Here is a 19,959-nt window from a genome sequence, read left to right on the forward strand (position 1 = left end):
GGTGACCTGGGAAATCTCATCTCCTGTACTGCTTCTGCCAGTGTCCTGCAAACTCTGGCAGTATTTTTGGTTGGCTTTCTCTCAGAAGCCATGAACAGGAAGCTTTCCAAAGAAATCTCTGCAAGAACCCACTGGGATCTGTGGGGGACACAATCAGTTGCAACAATTATAAGATTTGTTTACTTGCTGTTAGCAAAGCCCAGCATTTCTTGCCAACATCTAAAAAGCTGCCACAGTGGTCATCCAACATATAGAGAAAACTTGGTACACGTATGGAAGAGAGGCACTGAAAGATGAACCCTGTGGTCTGTACAGTGACCACACAATGTGAAGCTGAGCCGCACTGGAGCTGGTACAGAAATAATTCATCAGCTGTGGGTGTTTCCTGAAGGAGCTGAGGTGGCTGCCCTGGGCACACTCCCAGCCACAATGCCACATGACAACACATGACAGGGAGGCTCTCAGAGGCCAACTGTGGGCATGGTGAAAGAAATTAAATCTGGTGATCCCTGGCAGAGCATGGATACCCCAGGTCTTACCTCACCTTAGTATTAAAAAGATTCTCTAATCTACATGCAGGGGGTTAACAGACACCACAGATTTAGTGGTATGGTGTTAGTGACATGCATAACAGCAATGTATTTTTGGTTTTAAAACACCAGGAGGGAGATTTGCCTGGGATTATTATTAACAGTTTGTAACGTTAAACTGGAGATAAAAATTTACTTTCTGTAATTAATCTGGATCAAAATAATGTTTGAGTTGTCAGAGGTGTGTAAGAGCTCTATGTGTCATGTGGATATTTAAAGTGACAGAACTTTCAGTCACTCAGGATTCCTTTTCAACTCTGAAGTTACATACATCTATAATTATTATTTCCATATAAAGGCTAGCAAGTGTTCAATGTGGCATGGTCCCAGTTAATAAGAGCCACTCCAGAAGTTCAACCTCCTACCTGGTTTTGCCCATCTTCATCATAAGATTATCTAAATTAATCTTCCAAAGCTTACTTATGAGAATGCCAGAGAAGGCAGTACAATTATGAAGATAAATCAGCAACCATAAATTGAAAGTACAGTCTTACTTGGCTAAAGAAACTGAATGTCTGAGTGGAACTGTAACTAATATCCAGGGGGAAGGAAACTTTGCATTCACTTTGAAAGCCTATGCAGGGGTCATTCTTCACAGCAGAAGAAAACAGAAGGGTTGGTGCATGTGCCCCTGTTACCAAGGGCTCAAGAGGACAACAACAGCATCACAGCTATTATGATTACACCAATAATTTTAAGGGATGTGGTAGTGGACATGCTGTCCACAAGGGCAAAATCAGTATAATAATAACAATGCAAAGTGATAATGAGTATATAAATCCCAACTAAATATATCCTAGCTGGGATGATAAAGTTGTCAATAACCCCAGTGGATTACCACAAGGCCTCTTTACAAGACAGAAGCTTTCATCAACAGGATGTACCACATTCTCCATGTACAAATTGGAGATGGCTGTTTGCATAGAAAAATCTGCTCAAATCAAATCATTCTTATTTTTCCTGAGTGGATGAAATTTCATGTGAAACATTTCACTTCTATCCATATAATTTGTACTGCTAGTGAAGACTGCAAAGCAGCTCTTCTGTGGGGTGAGAGCTGGTTCCAAACAGATGCACTGGACCTCTGCAGGTGCCACAATACAGTGAAACAGAGCAGACCCACAAAAGCAAGGATTCAGACTGGAATAATTGTAATAAAACTATACGAGTGAAAGGTCAGCCAAATGTTCTAAGGATCTATGGCAGCAGTTTCAGCATTCTGCTCTGTTGACAGGAGATTTACCTTCCCAACTGCAAGGCTAAGAGAGCTCCAAGGTAGATGGCACAACTTTTCCCTTCAACTAAGACACATCCTTGTCAGGAGTGAACATTTTGCACTGTGGTATTTTGTGGGTTGATGAAAAGATACCATTGTTACTTCAATCTTATTTCAAGACTCTTATAATCATTGAACAGATACTGAATGGCCAAACCAGTTCCTTTTTTGCACATGAATAAATGAGAGCTTTGCTAATGATTTTTGGTAGGGCTTCTTTTGTTCTTTTACTGAAGCTTCTTCAATTCCAGACTGATCAACCCTGTTGTCAGAAAATACATATCTTAAGGAACAAGCAAGATCATATTTGAAGAAACACTTCCTGTTAAACAGATTATACTGTCCCCTCTAATAACTTATTTTCAATGAAAATTGGCAGTGAACTGAGCAGGAAACCTCTGACCAAGAAGAAACTCTTCAAAGCCCTCCTAAAAGCATTTCAAATAGAACACATCAGAGGTGAGAACCTGAAGCTAGTGAGTGCTCCAGTGACAAGGAATAGTGAAACAGAAGGAAACTCCTCCCTAAAGAGGCCTGGATCACCCAGGGAGGAAGCAGGACACCTTCTCAACTGCACACCAAAGATAAGGATGCAGGCAAAACCAAAAACAACATGTCTATAATGCTCTGACTACAGCCTTATCTCTGTCATCTTCAAAACATCAAATTCTCCTTCTACCACCAACACTTCCCCCACATGGAAGGGTCAAATACAACCCCACAATTCTCAACTTCCTCACTGGTGACTTTTCAAAAGAGCCTGTGCAGCCCAGTCTGTGCAGCACAGTAAATGCACAGGTGACATCCTCTGAAAAGGAAATCTCAATTTCTCCATCAATTCTTACACAAAGAGCATACCAGCCCATCAAATACCAATTCATGAACTTTGAGGACACCACTCACGACAGTCACTCAGAACAGCAGAGAAATACAGCATGTTTTTGAAAGAGCCACATGGATAAGAATAGCATTAAAAAGTTTTTATAAAAAGAGAGACACTCTACTCATTGTATGCATTGCACTCAAACATCATCCTAAAACCTGCATTAAAGAAATCCTCAAAGAAGTGACCACCTATGGTGGAACATCCTACCAAGGGATGGAATATTTTCTGCAGAGCCATCCCTGCCAGCCTTTAAGCTGGCTCCCAACCTTGCTAAGCTTATCTCAGAAGGAAGCATTTTGTGCAGAAAATGAGAATAGAAAAATGCAAGAACAACTCGTCAAAACCCTCCCTTCCACCTTCCTGCAAGGACCTTCTACCCCAGACACCAGCACCCCCAGGTCTCATACAGGAGCTTTCCTGGGAAGTCATGTCCAATACCTGGGGCTCCCACACTGCCACAGCTGAGCTCAAATAGCTGCTGAGACCAGGCTGAAGTGGCACAGAGCACTGGCACACACAAACACACCTCACTGCTGCAGCTCTCACACAGAAACCACTCAGTCTCTGCCTGTCTGTCACTCCTGATCCTGGAGGGAGCCCTCCAGCCACAAACCTAGGAATAAAACTTGCTAACATTCCAAGACAGCAAAACACAGCTTTTCTCAGCCACATTATAATTTCCCACAGTCTCCACACTCTCCCCCTCACCACACCCCACCTCCCTTTCTCAGCCTACAGCTCCTGTAGTCATTTGCACATGCCAGGAAACATTGCTCCTCTTTCCCTACAAAGACAAGTATTGTCTCATTTCTGCTTTCCTACAAATCAGCACTCCCGCGCTGAACCTGACAGCTCCATTTCCTGGCAGAGATGATCTGACACCAACTCTCAACTCTGAGGGATTTTCCCCATTTGCAACCCAGTCTGAAAGCAAGCTGGCACTTTTAAGCCAGGCCTGAAGGTAGCTTATGTGCCTGAAAGCTTTTTCTTTTAAAACAACACTTTTTGGTCTAAAGAAAGACATCACCTCTGCCTATGTCCTTAGGATCATGGGCACAATACTGCTGCTTTTATGCAGTTCAAAAATCAAGACATATTTACAGTCCAAGTAGACTTTTAGTCCTTATCAAAATTTAAAACATGATTTTGAATCCCTGAAGGCTTAAAGACACCTCGTTCTTCCCAAACCGTTAGGACTGTGAAAAATGGAGAGATATTTTGTGAGGCCACTGTGAGATTCTGATTATCAGCCTAAACTTTTTACAAGACATCACTACCCTCAATCAAAGGTTTGAAAATAGAACAGAAAGAGCTCATTGCCTTTAGAGAGTAAGATAAAGCTAGAAAGATGCAGAAACTCTTCATGCTTAATAAGATAAAAAGATTTGTCCCAATCATCAGCCTCCCTTAACTGATCAGCCAGCCCCAAACTGTGTCAGAATAAGGAATTCCAGAGTATGAGAAAACAAATATGGATCAAAACAAATTGGCAATTTAAATGTCTTCACTCTCAACTTTCTATTCACCTTTACAACTAACTTTATTTGCCCTTGGAAAGTATTCCATTTGATACAATTTCAACACCATTTTATTCATCTTTTCCCTCCCAGAGTTGTGGTTTTTGTAGCAATTAAGGCCGAAATCTTGAGAGATGTAAGAAGCCAGCAGACACATTCTTCTCTTCACTCCTAAAATTCACACCATGCACAGCCACAAACAAATAAATACTATCATTTTCCCATTTAAGATAGAGTATGTATTTAGAAAGCATCTGAACCACTGTATGAGAGGTGAAAGTTCCACCAAGCAAATACTTTCTAGTTGAAAGCCTTTCAGTGTGTCTGCATCCAACTTATCCTTGCTGGGAAAGATGACCTGCACTCTTACCATCATGGTTAGAATTTCCCAGGGTCCATGGCTCATCTGAGTCAAAGTGAGTGTCTCCTCCAATTCCTGGTCCAGGAAAGTAAGCATGAGCCAGGAATCCACCTTCTCCATCAAACGGAGAACTGTCTCCATGGAAACCAGAAGCAAAAAAGATCATAATATCGGCCTCCTTTCTGTCATTTTTAATTTCATGGTAAGGGACCTCTTCAAAGGTAAGTGGTGTCACTCTCTGCCAAACATCAAAGGCCTGACGAATGGCTCTCCTGGTATCGATCTCGCCAACCTTGGGGGTGTAGTTGTGTACACTGTGGGAATGAGAAAGAAGGGATGTTTCAATTTGCAGAACACATTTGAGACTTATCAATACATAACCACACAGTTTCAACTTCCCACAGGAAGTTTTTTTACTCTGTGCATGCAAAGTTTGGCTGTTACAAAGAAAGTTACCAAGAGAACTACCACCCTGATCTGAATTCTACATTTATTAACAAGAACCTTCATAATGCTTTGGTTGATTTTGGATCACTTCCTAAAAACCTTTCAAATCTGGGTGTAGACAGCTGAGTAACTTTTTTTAAAATGTAAATTACTTCAGATTTTGTCTGAAGTTATGCTAAGACGGAATCTACTACATGAAAAAAACAAATCACTAAAATTCATTTTGAGAAACAAACTTGCAGTAAACTACACAACCTTACTTATATGACCTGCTTCATTCTCCAAACTACTTAAAATATTCTAGAGGTCATAAGGGTGATGGATCTGCCAGTTTTGTGCAGCCCAAGTCCATGAGAGCTAAAGATACAGAGTTTGGGGAGAGTAAGGGGCATTTAACTGCACCTAAATGTTCCATAATTCTAAACCTTATGTTAAAAATACTGTTCATGAGATGTTTTGTGCATGTGCATATAATAGCCTCATGATCTATTAAACTTGACTTGGGGAATATAAAGTATTTATGTCATGGGAACAATTTTCAGTCTTTAATGAAGCTGGCTCAATTTAATATAAACACACTGTAACACATTCAGTGGTGAATCAAGACACCAATCACTTGAATGCACACAACAAATACTGACATTGGAAAGCCAAACAACTACTGGTTTGACAAGGGCAGCAGTGCAGTCATCTGCCAAGCTGCTTCTCTTGCTTATGCATATGCTTAAGACTTATTTTATTTATATGACTCCATACCACTTTCCCCTACAGTCCAGAAAAAGGTTAGAAGAAGGATCTGATTCTCAGACCTTTGCATACAGGTGTCCCTTTTCAATCTGAGTTAAAGCAATTATTATTGGTGGAAGCTTTGAACAAGTGCCCAGAACTAGTCCTTCCTCCCAGTCTCTGTAACCCCCTCACTGTAACTTGAAGCATCCTCCTCCTTTCTCAGAATTCCTGGCAGAAGAGACAGAGGGCCCCAGTCCCTGATCCTCTTTCCCTTCACACCATCGTGCTCTTTCCTACACATTCTGGTACTTTTCCTGTGCTGGTCACTCACATTTCTACCTCTTCACTACACACCTTCTTTCTGTCTTAGTCTTACCCAGATCTTCTTAATGACTACATCTCTAATTTTCACTTTTTTTGCAATCTCCTTTCCCCCTCCAAACAATTTAAAAGGCTGCAATTTCAACTAGAGGGTGGGTTCGTTTTAATTTGAAGTGACATTCCTATTGCCAGGAACCTCCACTGACCATCTTTCAGCAACTGCCTTCCAAAAACTCACAGCCTGACTGACTCAGAACACCCCTCTGGGAAACAACTGCCCCTCTGCAACACTCCCCTGACACCTGTAGCTCACCCCAGCTGGCCTAAGTCTGGATAAAAGCAAGAGTTCTACTACAGGAGCAAAAATAAAACCTCTGCAAAAATAAATGTTGCAAATCAATAGAAGGAGAAAGCATCTCATCCCCAAACAATGATGTTCCTTTTGCTTTAATGGTTTGTTAAAGGTGACACATGATCTAAAGGCTAGAGCTTTAGATTTCAAACAGAAAAAAGGGCCTTTTACTAAGACTTTTCTACCAAAATGACACAACTGATGGCTGCAATTCAGGTGCCTTTACTGATCAGTTATTTTCTAATAAATAATAACAGACTTGATAACACACTTCAATTACTCCAGGGCTCTGACAGTATTCTCCCCAACACATTCTGAGAACCAAAGCCCAGACTAGACATTACAGGGAGGATCCAGTTTCAATTTAAAAGTACATACAAACTCTGCATGCCAAACCAGTCCAGACCATTTTTTCCCCATGCAGAAGGGGGAGGGAGGGGGCTGTACCTGTAGGTTATGTGCTTCTGTCTCCACTTCTGGCCAGTGAGCGCGTACCGCTTTTTCCTCCGGCTGCGACGCAGGTGGGGATGGTCCGGAACTCCGCATCGAGGCTTCTTCATCCACCTGCAAGTGAAGGGAACAAAACAGCAAGCTACACTAAGAGTTTGGAAAAGAGATTCCAAACACCTCAGGGGGTGACTGGAAGACCTCTGAGAGATGGCCAGTGCTGACAGCAAGAAGGGTTCAGTCCTCCCTTTGTCAGGTTTGTCCTCTGCACAGGGCTGTGCTACCCACCTCTGCTGGTAATCCACACACCCAAACCACTTCATTTTTCCTTGTGGAAACACAGAGCCCAGATCAGGCAGTCCCTATGTTCAACAAGAGCTCAATCACTTAATAATTGTGATAATGCCACAAGAGATCCAAATCAAAATTGCAGGTGGGTGTCCCCGGGATCAAACTCACCTATCACCCACTGGATCCACTCTCCATTTGGTAAAGTGTCCTGTGCCACTGAAAAAAAATCCAGTTCATACCTCACTAGGTAAAACTGAACAAGTGCAAACACAGCCCTCCCAGATAATAACTAAGGCTTTCACCTGGAATGACCAGAACAGGTCTCCCATAACCCCTGACTCTTGATGTCACTCATGATGCAGGAAACTCTAGTCTCTATTGCCAAGTGAACTACAAGAGCAAAGTCCCTTGCACAGGGATCCAGGCAGTATTATCACAGAAGTCCACTCTCCTTCCCTACCTCCTTGTCATGGTTTGAGCCTGGCACAGAGCCAGTGCCCCCCCATGAAAATGCCTCACCCTGGTGTCTGCTGTGAGATGTGACCAGGAATAAGCAAAACAGGCTCTAACTTAAACACAAAGAACACTTTATTACCTAAACTACAGGAAAATAGGGAAAGACTATAAGGAAAAGGAAAAAAAAAAAAAAAATTGAAAACCTTACAAAAAAAACTTTCCTCCTCCCCACTCCCTGACTTTCCCAATCCGATACATTCTCCCAAATCAACTGCCCAGCCCGGCACGACACTTTAGTATACTCAAACTTCAGTTCATGAAGAGGAAAGGAGTCTTTCTCGTTCCATAGGCTTCTCCTGGAAACACACTGAAGCCTCGTGTGCTTCCCTGTCACTTCGGCACCGCCCGGAAAGTCCTTTTGCCGCTTGTGACATCTTCCTTCCATGCTCAGTGCTCTCACCACTGAGACATGGACCAGAGCTGCTTTTAGAGTTGTCTTTCAAAGATGCTTTGTCTCACTCTAAAAAGGCACAGTCTCTGCTTTTGGGACCTCTGTCCCCCCCATATTTTTCCAACCCCCTGGGGCCGGGGGGTCCTCACGAATGAACCCTCCTGGTTTTGAGGCACTGCCTCCCCCTAAATGCAGTCTGTGTCACAGGAACAACTGAGTCCATGGCTACAAGAAAAGTCCAGCCAAAAGGCCACTCCAAATCATCTCTCCCCATCCAATCATCTCCACAATTTCCGGGCCAGGTCCTTGTCTCATCTCATCTCTTATCTCCCTTCTTATTCAGCTTCGAGGAGGATTAGCATTTTTGCAAGGCCCCAATCATGCAAGAAAGGGTTAAAAGTTTTCAGTCTCTGTCGGTCCCGGAGCGGCTCCCACGCACGCTGCCCACACGCTGCCGCTCCGGCCGGGCACTCTCCCTCCTTCTCCTCCTGGCTGGCTGCTCTCCTGGGGGGGGGGGGGGGGGGGGGGGGGGGGGGGGGGGGGCTGGCTGCCCGAGGGCTGACTCTCTGGGATCTTCCACCCTTCCATCCTCGAAAGCCCCCCGAAGCCCCCTCAACCCCATCTCTGTCCAGGCCCCGGGCCTACCGCATGGCGGCCCCTCCCCCGCCCAGCAGCAGCGGGCTGGGCGGGGGAGAGAGATCTGACCTCCTCGCCGCGATGTCCAAAAGAGAGAGTGCCAAGGGCAGTGCCCTGCTTTTAACCCCTGTGTATTCTCGGAGGTGTGTCCAAACCCCACTGGCTACACCAGGTGTCAGTATGAAACTCAGAACATCCATTGGTTTGACCACAGCATCCCAAAATTCCCACTCCTTCCTGGTCAAACCACGACACTCCTTTACCTCCAGCCTTGACAGATGTTTTGTTTCTTTCTTACAGCAGCTTGGGGGTGGTCAAACACTCACAGAGGTTGCCCAGAGAAGTGGCAGAATCTCCATCCTTGAAGATATTCATGACCCAACTGGAGATGGTCCTGGGCAGCCTGCTCTAGACGTCCCTGCTTTAGCAGAGGGTCAGAGTAGATGAACTCAAGACCCCCCTTCAATGATTCTCTGACAGAATCAAGGAGAAATAGACTGTTCCTCAAATTACACTTGCTGATGTGGACACACTCCAGAGAAGCCAGAAGTGGCTTATGGAGGAACAAATCTGCCCACCACTGCATGTGGCAGCTGGGGAAGAAGGAGACAAGGGCAGAGGCTGAGGAACTACAAGCACCAGTCTCCACAGGTGCCCAGCCACATCCTCTGAGACTCTGCAGTGCATCCCAGGAGAGCAGAGCCCAGGAACAACACAAGCAATCTCTGGCCAGAGCCTCCCCCTAAGCAGACTGGCACTGCCTCAGCCACTGGACTTCTTCAGGCATTTCATGCATTTGATCCACCCACTCTGATGGCAAAGACAAGTGACACAAAGCTCTTAAGAACACTTTGCAGGACATGCCACGGAAAAGCATTCTAGCCAGCGCTGGCCCATTTCTCACAGGACACCAAATTCTCTCCCCCCTCCTCAGTAAGGTTTCTCCCACATCCTTGGTTATCCAGAGGACAATTTTTGGCCTCCAAATGCAGACACTCCTCCATCAACTGCAGCCAGCCAATGGCAAGCAGTCCACACTTGTGCCTAAACAATGTACATCTTATTCACCAAAAAATATTAACCCCAGACCTTCAGGAAGGGAGAGTCTCCCATCACCAGTAGATGGTTTACAAGACTTTTGGACACCTTTTAAATTAAAACCAACCAGACACACAGACACTGTGCCTCAGCAGCAAATTCTTTCAGAACACACACACCTGCTCCCTATTCAGGCAGCCATGCAGCCCTTTTCTGATTCCACTTCCTGTATGTAATTCTGGTTGCTTATAAATTTCAATGCTGTCATCTGTCATCGTCTCCCCACCAAGAACAGAGCAAATGAGAGCTGTTATACACATTGCACTGTACCTGACAAGAACCCAAGCTGTGTATATAAAGCCAGCACAAATCTTCCCCACTTACATCACCTCACATTTATCAGCACTGTACATCTTTCAGAAATCCAGGCAACCTGTGGAAATTGGATCTGTCTTGCCCACACAACTGCTGCTACCTTCAAATAAAATCAGTACATCTAAGATTTGCTTTTAGAAATATCAATTCAACCTGAACACACTGTGTTTTTCCAAGTGTCTGTTATTTGTGCTCTTTTGCATTGCTTCTAGCACTTTCCTAAAGAGACCTCAAGCTTTCTGTCACCTGTATTCTCCCAGATTACCTCCTGAGTTGTCAGGGTCTTTTCCAGTTCCACTCACATGTTATGATACAATGTTTTCATCATAACCTTACACTAGCCATAGTCTGAATCAGGTTTTCACCTCTTGAGCTTCATGGGAACTCCAGTAGCCTGAACACCACCATCATCAGGCCCTGACTACAGTCAGAAAATGACTTTCTGTTTTATACTTACCAGTATCATCTAGAAGATAAAGAATTAACACAGCAGTACTACCAAACCAGCCTGCATGTGTAGAGAAGTCGCTGGGGCTGTCCAGGGCAGTGCTGACACACCAGCAGGACCTCACACCTCAGCATCTGTGTCCTGTAAGAACACCTTGCCAAGCTCCCAACACTTGCCCTGTGCCCAGCTGGCCACATGAATTCACCCCCACACGGCTCAGCCCATTGTTATCAAAGCCAGAACTGCACAGAGATCCCACAGAAAGTGAATGCCCTCCAACAGCCAAATTCCCTGCCTGTCTGCCAGCTCCAGGTACAGGCACAGGAGCGTGGGGCTGTTCCAGAGGAAGCTGCAATACCAACCCCTGGGCCTTCAAGGACTTCTTTCAAGGTAGAGCTACTGAGACTCATGCTGCCCATGGCCCCTAACTCCTCATTTAAACTATATAAATACCCCATTTAACTTAGGCCTGTCTGAACCCCCATATTCCCCCACAGTTTGTACCAGGGCTCAGATATTGCCTGTGTGAAGCCAAGGAACAGACCTCAGCTACCTGGCTGGAGCTCAGCAGCACCCGAGCTGTCGTCAGCCTGAGCTAATGTCAAGCTGAGAATGTTTATCTGGATCAGTTCCCTGCTTCAACTTACTTCCCAGACATATGGGCCCTGCTCTCATCACATGGTACAAATGCAGCCATCTCTCCTCCTCTCAGCAGAGCAGGTCTGTGGCAAAATATCCACAAAGCTGTAGCTGCTGCTGCTAATCATCTGTAGCTGAGCTTTATGATAGTCATTCTCTACTGAGCAGTTTGGATACCCCACTATTTCCAGGGGAAATCATCACATCAGAAACAACAAAAGACAATTACTTGAAGCAAGATTCAGATACTTATGGTTGATTCCCCTCTCTTTACTTTTTAAATGGGAACACCACTAACACTGGATCATCAAAATTTATACTTGGCACTCTTGAGGCACAGACTACTGCATTCCTCCAGCTGCTTGGCATCAGGAAACAAGCAATTTCTAAAAGCAGTGACATCCAGTTCTTGTCCAGATACAGCTGCTCTCCCCAGCTCAGGCTGCAAGCTTTTCACAAGACTCTCCTAAAGAGAGGGAGCTGTCACTCCCAATCCCCTACTCTTGAGCTGGTGGGAGTGGTATCTTTAAACAGCTGTGGTGCAACCCAAGGTGACACACCTACACAACAGGCTCCAGACAAAGCACAAGATGCTTCCAACAGAAGTAAGATCATTTCTTGGTTCCTTCTAAGGCCATGTGATTGACCATGACCGAGACAAATCACCACTTTTGTTCAGCACTATTGTGCCTTCTCTCCAGCATGCTCCAGGATTATTTCCTTGCCCAGCTGCTCACAAAACCACAGTTCAGCCCACCAGCTGCAGGCAGACACAAGATTTGCTGAGGCATCATCAGTTGCAGGGTCTGGGGAAGCAGTTTTATGTGTTGTCCCTGCTCTCTTTACAGGAAACTACTTATCTTCTGCTGAATGGACCCCCACCCAAACTTCCTTTTGGGTACTAAAAAGCTCACATGTGGTGATGCTTCTTTTCATCTCCCACCAGCAGCACCTGCATGGTGGCTTCCGCATGCTTGGCTACCAATCTTGGAGGAAAAAACAAGCTCCAGATTTGAGGGCATGTGTGAAAGGAGATAAGAAACTTTAGGCTTCCATAGTAAGTGTAAATAACTCTGATTCTTAAAGTCACTTTAAAGAGACAGAACTTATGACACTGACAGAAGTGACAGAAAAATTCCTAATAGCAATCTCAAAACTCCTAACACAGACTGAAACAATGGCTCAGTGAATGCTTGAGTAATTCAGAGCCCTTGGAGGCAGGCTGCCTTGCCAGCTCTCTTCCTCCTGCTCAGCTTCCACAGCCAGGTCTGAGGAAGTGACAGCCCAACACAGCCCAGGCAGATGCCCCTCCAGCTCAAACAACGGGATCACTGCTAGCAGCAATCTGGACCTCTTTTACCCTTCATCCAAATTCTAGGCAAATTCCACCCTGCCATACAACATATGGACCCACTGACTCAGGACAGATGGAGGCAGAGCAACCCAACATGCCTCCAAAGCACACCAGTGTTTGGCTGGAGCTGAGGTCTCAAGCTTTCGAGACTTGAGTTTCAGAAGAGGGAACCATCTGGGTTTTCCACTCATCAGCCTTTGGGTGTTCATGCACTGGTCAAGCCCTGCCCATAAATATAAAGTCTTAAAATGTGGGCAATACCTTCCTTTCTTTCAGAAAAACTTTTACTTATTAAAGCAGGGACTCCCACTCGCAGTTTGCACCCTTCCCCTGTCACCCACAAGGCAGCAGAAGCAGCTCCTTAACTTTCCAAACTAGTACCCCAGTATCACAGCCCCTTCTTTCCCTATCCCTTTCCAAATCATCAGCATCCCAAATCCAAGCTTTTACACACCAACTGCACACACAGAGCATTGCTTGATGGCTCTGCTTCAGCATTCACCTACAAACCATGTTATAAATAGCAAAGAGATCTCAGAGGAAAATCCCCACCTTTAAAAAGCACTTTGTTTTCAAGTAATTTGAAAAGCATACAGGATTCTCTCTGTTCCTCAATGGAGAACAAGGGGCTTTTCCTGTGAGCTAAAGGAGGGAATGCTACATTCACTGGAGAGGTAGTCCCAGCCCAGGATGATCCCCTCCTGCCCAACTCACTAATTTCTTCCTTCAATTTCTCCCTCTTCTTGCAGTCTGGAAGGCATAAAACGAAGCCACTTTGTTCTTTACTTTGGTTACTTTTAATTTGGTTACTTTATGGCCCTTTCTTTTGGGCTACCACACCCCTTTTGCCGGCAGCATGCCCACTGAGGAGAGATGGAGAACCAGGCAGAGCATGCTCTGAAAGGGTCTCCTAATGTAGCAAGGCAGGGCCCAAGCAAGTTCCATTAGACTTTCTCTTTTTGCTCACCATGAGATGCCTTTTTCCCCAGACAGCCTCAGTAAGACCTTCTCTGCATTCTGCTGTAGTTAGCAGATGCTCCCCAGACCTACAGCAGATGGATCCAGCCGCTACACAACACCCGGCAGCCAGACAAGGAGCCAATTCCACACCACCCTTTGGAGCCCACATTGAAGAGAAGATGAAAAAACAAAGTCCCTCCAGCCCTGGCAATTTACACCAATGCATCTGAGCTATCAAAACCCTGATCACAAACAACAACGCATGGCCAACATACAGCAGAGAACATCTAATGTCCAACAAATGGCAACTGTGGGCAGCTAAACAGCCTCGACTACCATCATCAGACTACAACAACTCACTTCAGTTCAAACTATGGATCTTCACAAATAACATCTATGGAGATGCACAAATCCATTAATTAGGAAACAGATTAGAAGCCATTTCTGGAGCCAGAATTTTAACCTAAATTCAGACAGAGATGGAAGTAAATTAAATCCTTGATGTCTTCCACTTTCAAAAGCTCACAGGATTCATGCTTTGATTGTGCACCAGCAATGGGGATCTGTGCTCAAAGTAACAAGAGCTTCTCCTCACACTCACAAAAAATACTGTCAGTATGAAATACATATTTCATACTGCAATATGACAGTGCATTAAGAAAGAGAAAAACAAAAGTAGCCTATATTAATCTTACTCAAGAGTTGTCTGGTCCAAAACTCCTGTTACTGGGATTCCATAAAACTGTTGCATAGTGGCAACTGCAGACTGCACAGCTTTTCCTGACTGCAAGGGAGACATTTGGCTGTCAGATGGAAGTAAGTAGCCATAAGTTTTTAACCAACCCTGAAAAAGAAAGAAACAGATGGTAAGATGCCACAGTAATTTTTCAACATAACAGTTCAGAACATTTCCTCAAAAGAAAAAGTGACAAACTAGCCCAAAATATTCAGTCATCTCTCTTTTTTTTTGGTTAGGTTTGGTAATATCAGAGGACTCCTAGGAAGGGCTGAAGACCCAGCTTAATATCACCTGTCCTGACAGGACAGGCAGACCCGCCACTTAAAAATGAGCATCATCTGTACTGAGCAATTGGGGCAGACTTAAGTCTTTGGAGCACCAGAAACGCCCAAGAAGCTTTGTTGTTGTTCCAGGGACTTCCTGTGCACCCTGTGCTCTTGCCACCATGAGACTCCTCAGTCCCCACAGCAGCAAGCTCCCAAGAGCCCACTACACACTGCTGTCTCTGGACCATCATTCCAAGAAAACAGCTTAACAGTCCTGAGAAATCCCTGGAAACACAAGTTCACCTTTGCATTTGCAAACGAACACAGGAGTAATTAAAAAAAAAAAACAAATGAACCAAAACAAACAAACAAACAACAGCAACAAAATCCCCAAAAAACCTAAGACACACACAAAAAATCAAACAACCTGATTAGGTGGGTGTTTCCTCAACTAATAGCTAATACCAGCCAACTGTCAGAACAGGAAAGTAGCCAACTCTCCTCAAGGAGTTCTGTTCCTTTTCCCTGCCTCCACCTAAAATGCAGCTTAGATAAAACTGCATATCAAACTTGTCAAAATGCTAAGGACAGCATTTTCGAAAACATACAATTATTCAGGAGTTTTTTCCTCTCCTGTCGTCCCCTCCCTCCCTTTGATATGAGGAGAAACCAGAACATTAAGTAACAATAACAACAACAACAAAAATAGCAGTAGTAGAATAAAAACTTGTTTTCATGAACTTTTCTCCATAACTTTTCATGCACACTCCCTAGTGCTTCATTCTTCTGGTTGATTCAATTCTTAGACCAGGATTATTATGAGAGCAGCATATATCCTGTAAGCTTTTCGCCAATCAATGTGACCCACAGGACAGTCCTCACCACATCAGCACTGGTAAATCATCTGCTCTACCACTGACAGCAGGGAAGGGGGAGGGAAGATGCTTGCTCTCCCTTAACATTACATAGCAGCAGGAAAGGGGCTCAAGTCAGGAGAAGCAAAAGTGGGAGAACAATCCTTGTTTCTTTGTGGCAACAAGGAGATGCCAGAAGCCATTAGGGAGAGGGAAGGGCCCTGCTTCCAAAGCAGGAGGAAGAATCATAGAAGGGCTAGAAGCCCATCTCATTCCACTCCCCTGCTGTAGGCAGGGAAATCTGCCACTATGGTCTTGTTGGCTGCTCCAAGCCCTATCCAGCCTGGCCTTGGACACTTCCAGGGATGGGGCAGCCACAGCTGCTCTGGGCACCCTGTACCTCCTCACCCTCACGTTCCTTCCCAATATCCCATCTAACCCTGCCTGCTGGCAGTAGGAAGCCAGTCCCTGTGTCTGTCCCTCCAGACCCTTGTCCAAAGTCCCTCTCCAGCTCTCTTGAAGCCCCTTTGGGCACTGGAAGGGGCTGTACTGTCTCCTCAGAGACTTTTTGTCTCCAGGTGAACATCCTCAGCTCTCCCGGCCTGGCTCAGAGCAGTGGAGCTTCAGCTCTCGGAACATCTCCATGGCCTCCTCTGGCCTTGCACCAGCAGCTCCTTAATGGTCTTGTGTTAGGAGCCCCAGGGCCGGAGGCAGTGCTCCAGGTGGGGCAGGGAAGCGACACGAGAGCACGGACCGGGCATGCCCAAGTTTACCAAGGGCACATAACAACGCTTACTAAACACAGACATCACCAATGGCTTCAGACAAAGCCAAGCTGCAAAACTGCTCCAAGACCATCTGCTATCGCTGCCTTGGCCTCTGACAAGCACAACAATGCTGGGACACTCCATTATAACCAACATTAGCTCGCCTGGAGCAGCGAGAGCACAGTAACCAAAACAGCTCGGAGCGGGGCTGCCCTCGCGTATACCCCTTCGCTCCCGGCCGCACTCGGAGGCGGCAGCGGGAACGGGGCACCACACGATGGCCACCCGGACACCCCGAGAAGCTGCTCCCGGAGACTCAAGCTTATGATCCCACAGGAGGAGTACGGCTGCTTCTCCGGCCGGTCCCAACCTGCCGAGGCGCGGCCGGAGGAGCTGTGCCCGCACACCCGAGCTCAGCCCGGCCCTGTGGGAGATGATGGAAGGCCTCTGGCGGAGGAGGCGGAGGAACCGCTGCCCGCCCAGCTTTCCGGCCCACCCCGAGACACCCGGCGCACATCGCGGCCCCGGGACGCCGGTGGCAGCGGCAGCCCCGCCCGGCCCCGCTCGCGGACCTACCCGGCCGGTGCTGGTGTCGGCGGCGGCGCGGAGCAGCGCGCAGAGCAGCGGCAGCAGCGGCCCTGCCGCGCCCAGCGCCCGGCGCGGGCAGCGCGCCATGGCCCCCGCGGGGCCCGGGCCCGGCTCGGCACCAGCGCGGCTCGGAGCGCTCCGGCCCCGGCGCCGCGGCTGCGGCTGCGCGGCTGCCCGGAAGGAGAAGGGGGAAGGGGGACGGCGAAAGAGGAAAGGGAAAGGGAAGGCGGGCTGCAGAGTCCGCTGCTTCCTCTGCCGGTAGGCCCGGGACTGCCCCGTGGGGAGTGCGGCCGCGGGTCGCCGTGACCGGCCGGCGTGTTGCAAGGAATATGCAAAGTTTTCTTAAGAAAGGCTGTTACTCGGTGTGACCATCTCCGGAGAGAATGTGATACCGGCTGCGGATAGCCGACAGCGGGACAACTGGACGGGCGGTCAGCAGGGACATTCCTCAGGGAATGAGGGCTGTGTCGTGCAGATATTTACTAGCTCTGGCGTGTGGAAGGCCTTCCCAGATGAACTGCTATGTACCAGAGGTAGCAGGCGGCGGATTAAGCTCAGCCACGAAATTCATCAGTCTCTCTCCTTCCAATTGCACCCCATTTCCCACGACACTTCCGGCACATCAGGATCAGCAGGACTCCCCCTGACACCTACACAACCAGCCCCATCTCTCACAGGCTACATGAGCCCTTCCCTCCTGCCAGGCCAAATCATAGCTCTCTCCTGTTCCCCCGCTATTCGGTCTGCTTGCAGGGAGGGAATTGCTTGCTGCAGGCAGCTAATTCTGCCCCTGAGCAGCTTGGCACCTTGGAGCCTCTTCTCAGCCAGGTAAGCACTGAAAAGTACCAGCAGCCAGAAGATCTTCCCTCTGCTGCTTCAGCCCAGCAAGATCACTCTTGGTTCTGTTCTGAGTTTTCTTTTTTTCATGCCCTCTCCTGGAAGAGGAATGACAAGCTCACATTCCATTTGGGCCATACTGTGTAACCAGAGGGGCTGTGAGGATGGAGGCAGGCAGCAGTCTGTTCCTCTGTCCCCTCTGACCATCAGCCCCTGCCAGGACTTTGGGCAGAGAACTCCTTCCTCCCACTCTCCCTGAGCTCCTACAGTTCTGCTCTGTAAACTTCATTGTATTTCTCTCCAGGGACAACCCTATGCTCTCAACAACACAGTCTAAGCCAGCTGACATGGAGCTTTTAGATGCTTCTGAGAATCCTTACTGTGACCCAAATGCACTACAAAGCTGAACTGATCTTTTTTTTCGGAATTCTAGAACTACAGAGGTCTGGTTAAACCTTCCGGGGGGTGTGAGTTAAACTTGTTGCTGCTCAGCAAGAAATGAGTGTGCCCTGCGGAGGCTCCTCAGGGCACCACTCTGTCCTATCTGCAAAAATCAAGGTGTTACAGATAGTTTTGGATTGGCAACACAAGGGACAGTTGTTCACAGCTTGATGGGCCCATGGTGCCTCACGCCATCAGGGCAGAGATGCCAACTCCAGGTGGGCACGAGAGCCAGGGCTGGATGTAACCATGGGCAGCATCTCCCAGGTTATCCATGACTGTGAGACGGGAGCTGCCATCAAGCAAGCTGAGCGGGTGAAGCCCCTGTGGTATGGGGGCCACGGTTCCAACAGAAGTATGGCCAGGCCTAGCAGATTGACTACATCAGGCTGCCTCAAACCCGCCAAGGCAAGTGCTACATGCTCCCAATGGCAGAAGCCAGCACTGGATGGTTGGAGACCTACCCTGTGTCTCATGGCAATGCCCAGAACACCATGCTGGGCCTTGAAAAGCAGCTCCTTTGGAGGCATGGCACCTGTGAGAGAACTGAGTCCAACAAAGGGACTCATCTCAAGGACAGCCTTATCAACACCTGGGCTGGAGAACCTGGCATTCAGTGGCTGTATCACATTCCCGACCCTGCACCAGCGGCCAGGAACGGTCAGCAGTGCAATGAACTCTTCAAAAACACATTGAAGGCAATGGGGGGATGGGACCCTCAAGCAGTGGGAGCTGCATTTAGCAAAGGCTACATGGTTAGTTAATAGCAGAGATTCCACCAACCAATCTGGCCCTGCCCAATGCACAGCAGGTGGAGACAAAGTTCTGGTGGTGCACATGAGAGGGGTGCTGGGAAAGACTGTTGGGATTAATTCTGCCTCGAGCAAAGACAAATGCACGTGTGGGGTTGTCTTTGCTCAGGGACTGGATTGGACTTGGTGGGTGATGCAGAAAGATGGATAAACACAATGGGTATCTCCAGGGGACCTTGTTTTTGGGGTGAATTGCACAAAACACTGTGAAGTTATCCATATCTGCATGTATGTATCTATCTGTGTATATAATTAGGATAATATATGGATGTATATAATTTAAAAGTCAAAGTTTGATGTAACATGTTGGAATGGGAAAATTCAGGGTGAAAAATGTTGTGTGTTTGGGGTGATTTTTTGCTGAATTTTCTCTCATTTGTTACATGAAAAGGGGGATGTGGCGAGGAGAGAGCAGTTGGTGCCTGTGGGGAATGAATTGCCTGTGGGGCAAGTGAGATGCAAAAGAACTGGCCAATGACTCTCCCATTCCACTGGAAACTTCCAGGCAGGGAGGGCAGGGTTGGGCACTGGCTTGCCGAGGGAAGAACCAGCTGGCCATGCTAGGAGCAGGGCACTTTGGGCAGTTTTTGGTGCTTGATCCAGCACTGCTTCAGAATTCTCCTTGCCAGCCATAGGTGAGCCCATTGCTTGCTGTTTGCTGGTTGACAGAGACTTTTCCACACTCGCCATCGCCAAGGAAGATTCTCACCATCTGCGTGGGTGCTTCATGGGAAATAGGACCACCTCACCTGTGTTCTCTCTCTCTCTGGAGAGAGGGAGCCCCAGGGGCTGCTTGACTGGAACCAGAGCAGAGCTGCCATCGCCAGGATACTGCAAGAGCCAGGTGAGAAGCTGGGAAAAGCAGAGCCCCAGCTTCCCTGTGTCCCCGAGGCTGCCGTTAACCCCGGGGCTGGCTCAGGGCTCGCAGCCGTGGCCCCTGAGGCCGCCGGGGCCGACAGCGCCCCCTGGAGCCAGGGCAGAGTCACTGCAGCCCCTCTGCCCCGCCTCAGCTCGCAGCGCCCTCTGCCGGGTGTGCTCAGAACTACAGCAAAGGCAGAACTGCTTCAATGCCGGTGGCAGG

General features: G+C 47.4%; 1 protein-coding gene and 1 long non-coding RNA gene across 3 annotated transcripts in view; one reads left to right on the top strand and one right to left on the bottom strand.

Moving 5' to 3' along the window:
* Positions 1-16,930, bottom strand: part of MMP24 (matrix metallopeptidase 24) — a 42,154-nt gene extending 25,224 nt beyond the window's left edge. Inside the window, exons 1-4 of one of the 2 annotated variants that reach the window (XM_064730107.1) lie at positions 16,777-16,930; positions 14,270-14,418; positions 6,927-7,043; positions 4,640-4,944 (exon numbers count right to left, since the gene is read on the bottom strand). In XM_064730107.1, the coding sequence (XP_064586177.1) occupies positions 4,640-4,944; positions 6,927-7,043; positions 14,270-14,418; positions 16,777-16,875 (670 nt within the window). In that variant the 5' untranslated portion in view covers positions 16,876-16,930. Of the gene's footprint in view, positions 1-4,639; positions 4,945-6,926; positions 7,044-14,269; positions 14,419-16,570; positions 16,588-16,776 lie in introns of those variants that run through there. The other variant, XM_064730108.1, reaches the window with a different exon arrangement.
* Positions 16,931-16,937: 7 nt separating this feature from the next.
* On the top strand, positions 16,938-19,231 carry LOC135456326 (uncharacterized). The gene is made up of 2 exons (XR_010442509.1): positions 16,938-17,616; positions 17,930-19,231. It is a non-coding gene; the product is annotated as an uncharacterized LOC135456326 (long non-coding RNA).
* The last annotated feature ends 728 nt before the right edge of the window (positions 19,232-19,959 follow it).

This window comes from Zonotrichia leucophrys, chromosome 20 (assembly GCF_028769735.1).
Source record: "Zonotrichia leucophrys gambelii isolate GWCS_2022_RI chromosome 20, RI_Zleu_2.0, whole genome shotgun sequence".
NCBI lineage: Eukaryota > Metazoa > Chordata > Aves > Passeriformes > Passerellidae > Zonotrichia > Zonotrichia leucophrys.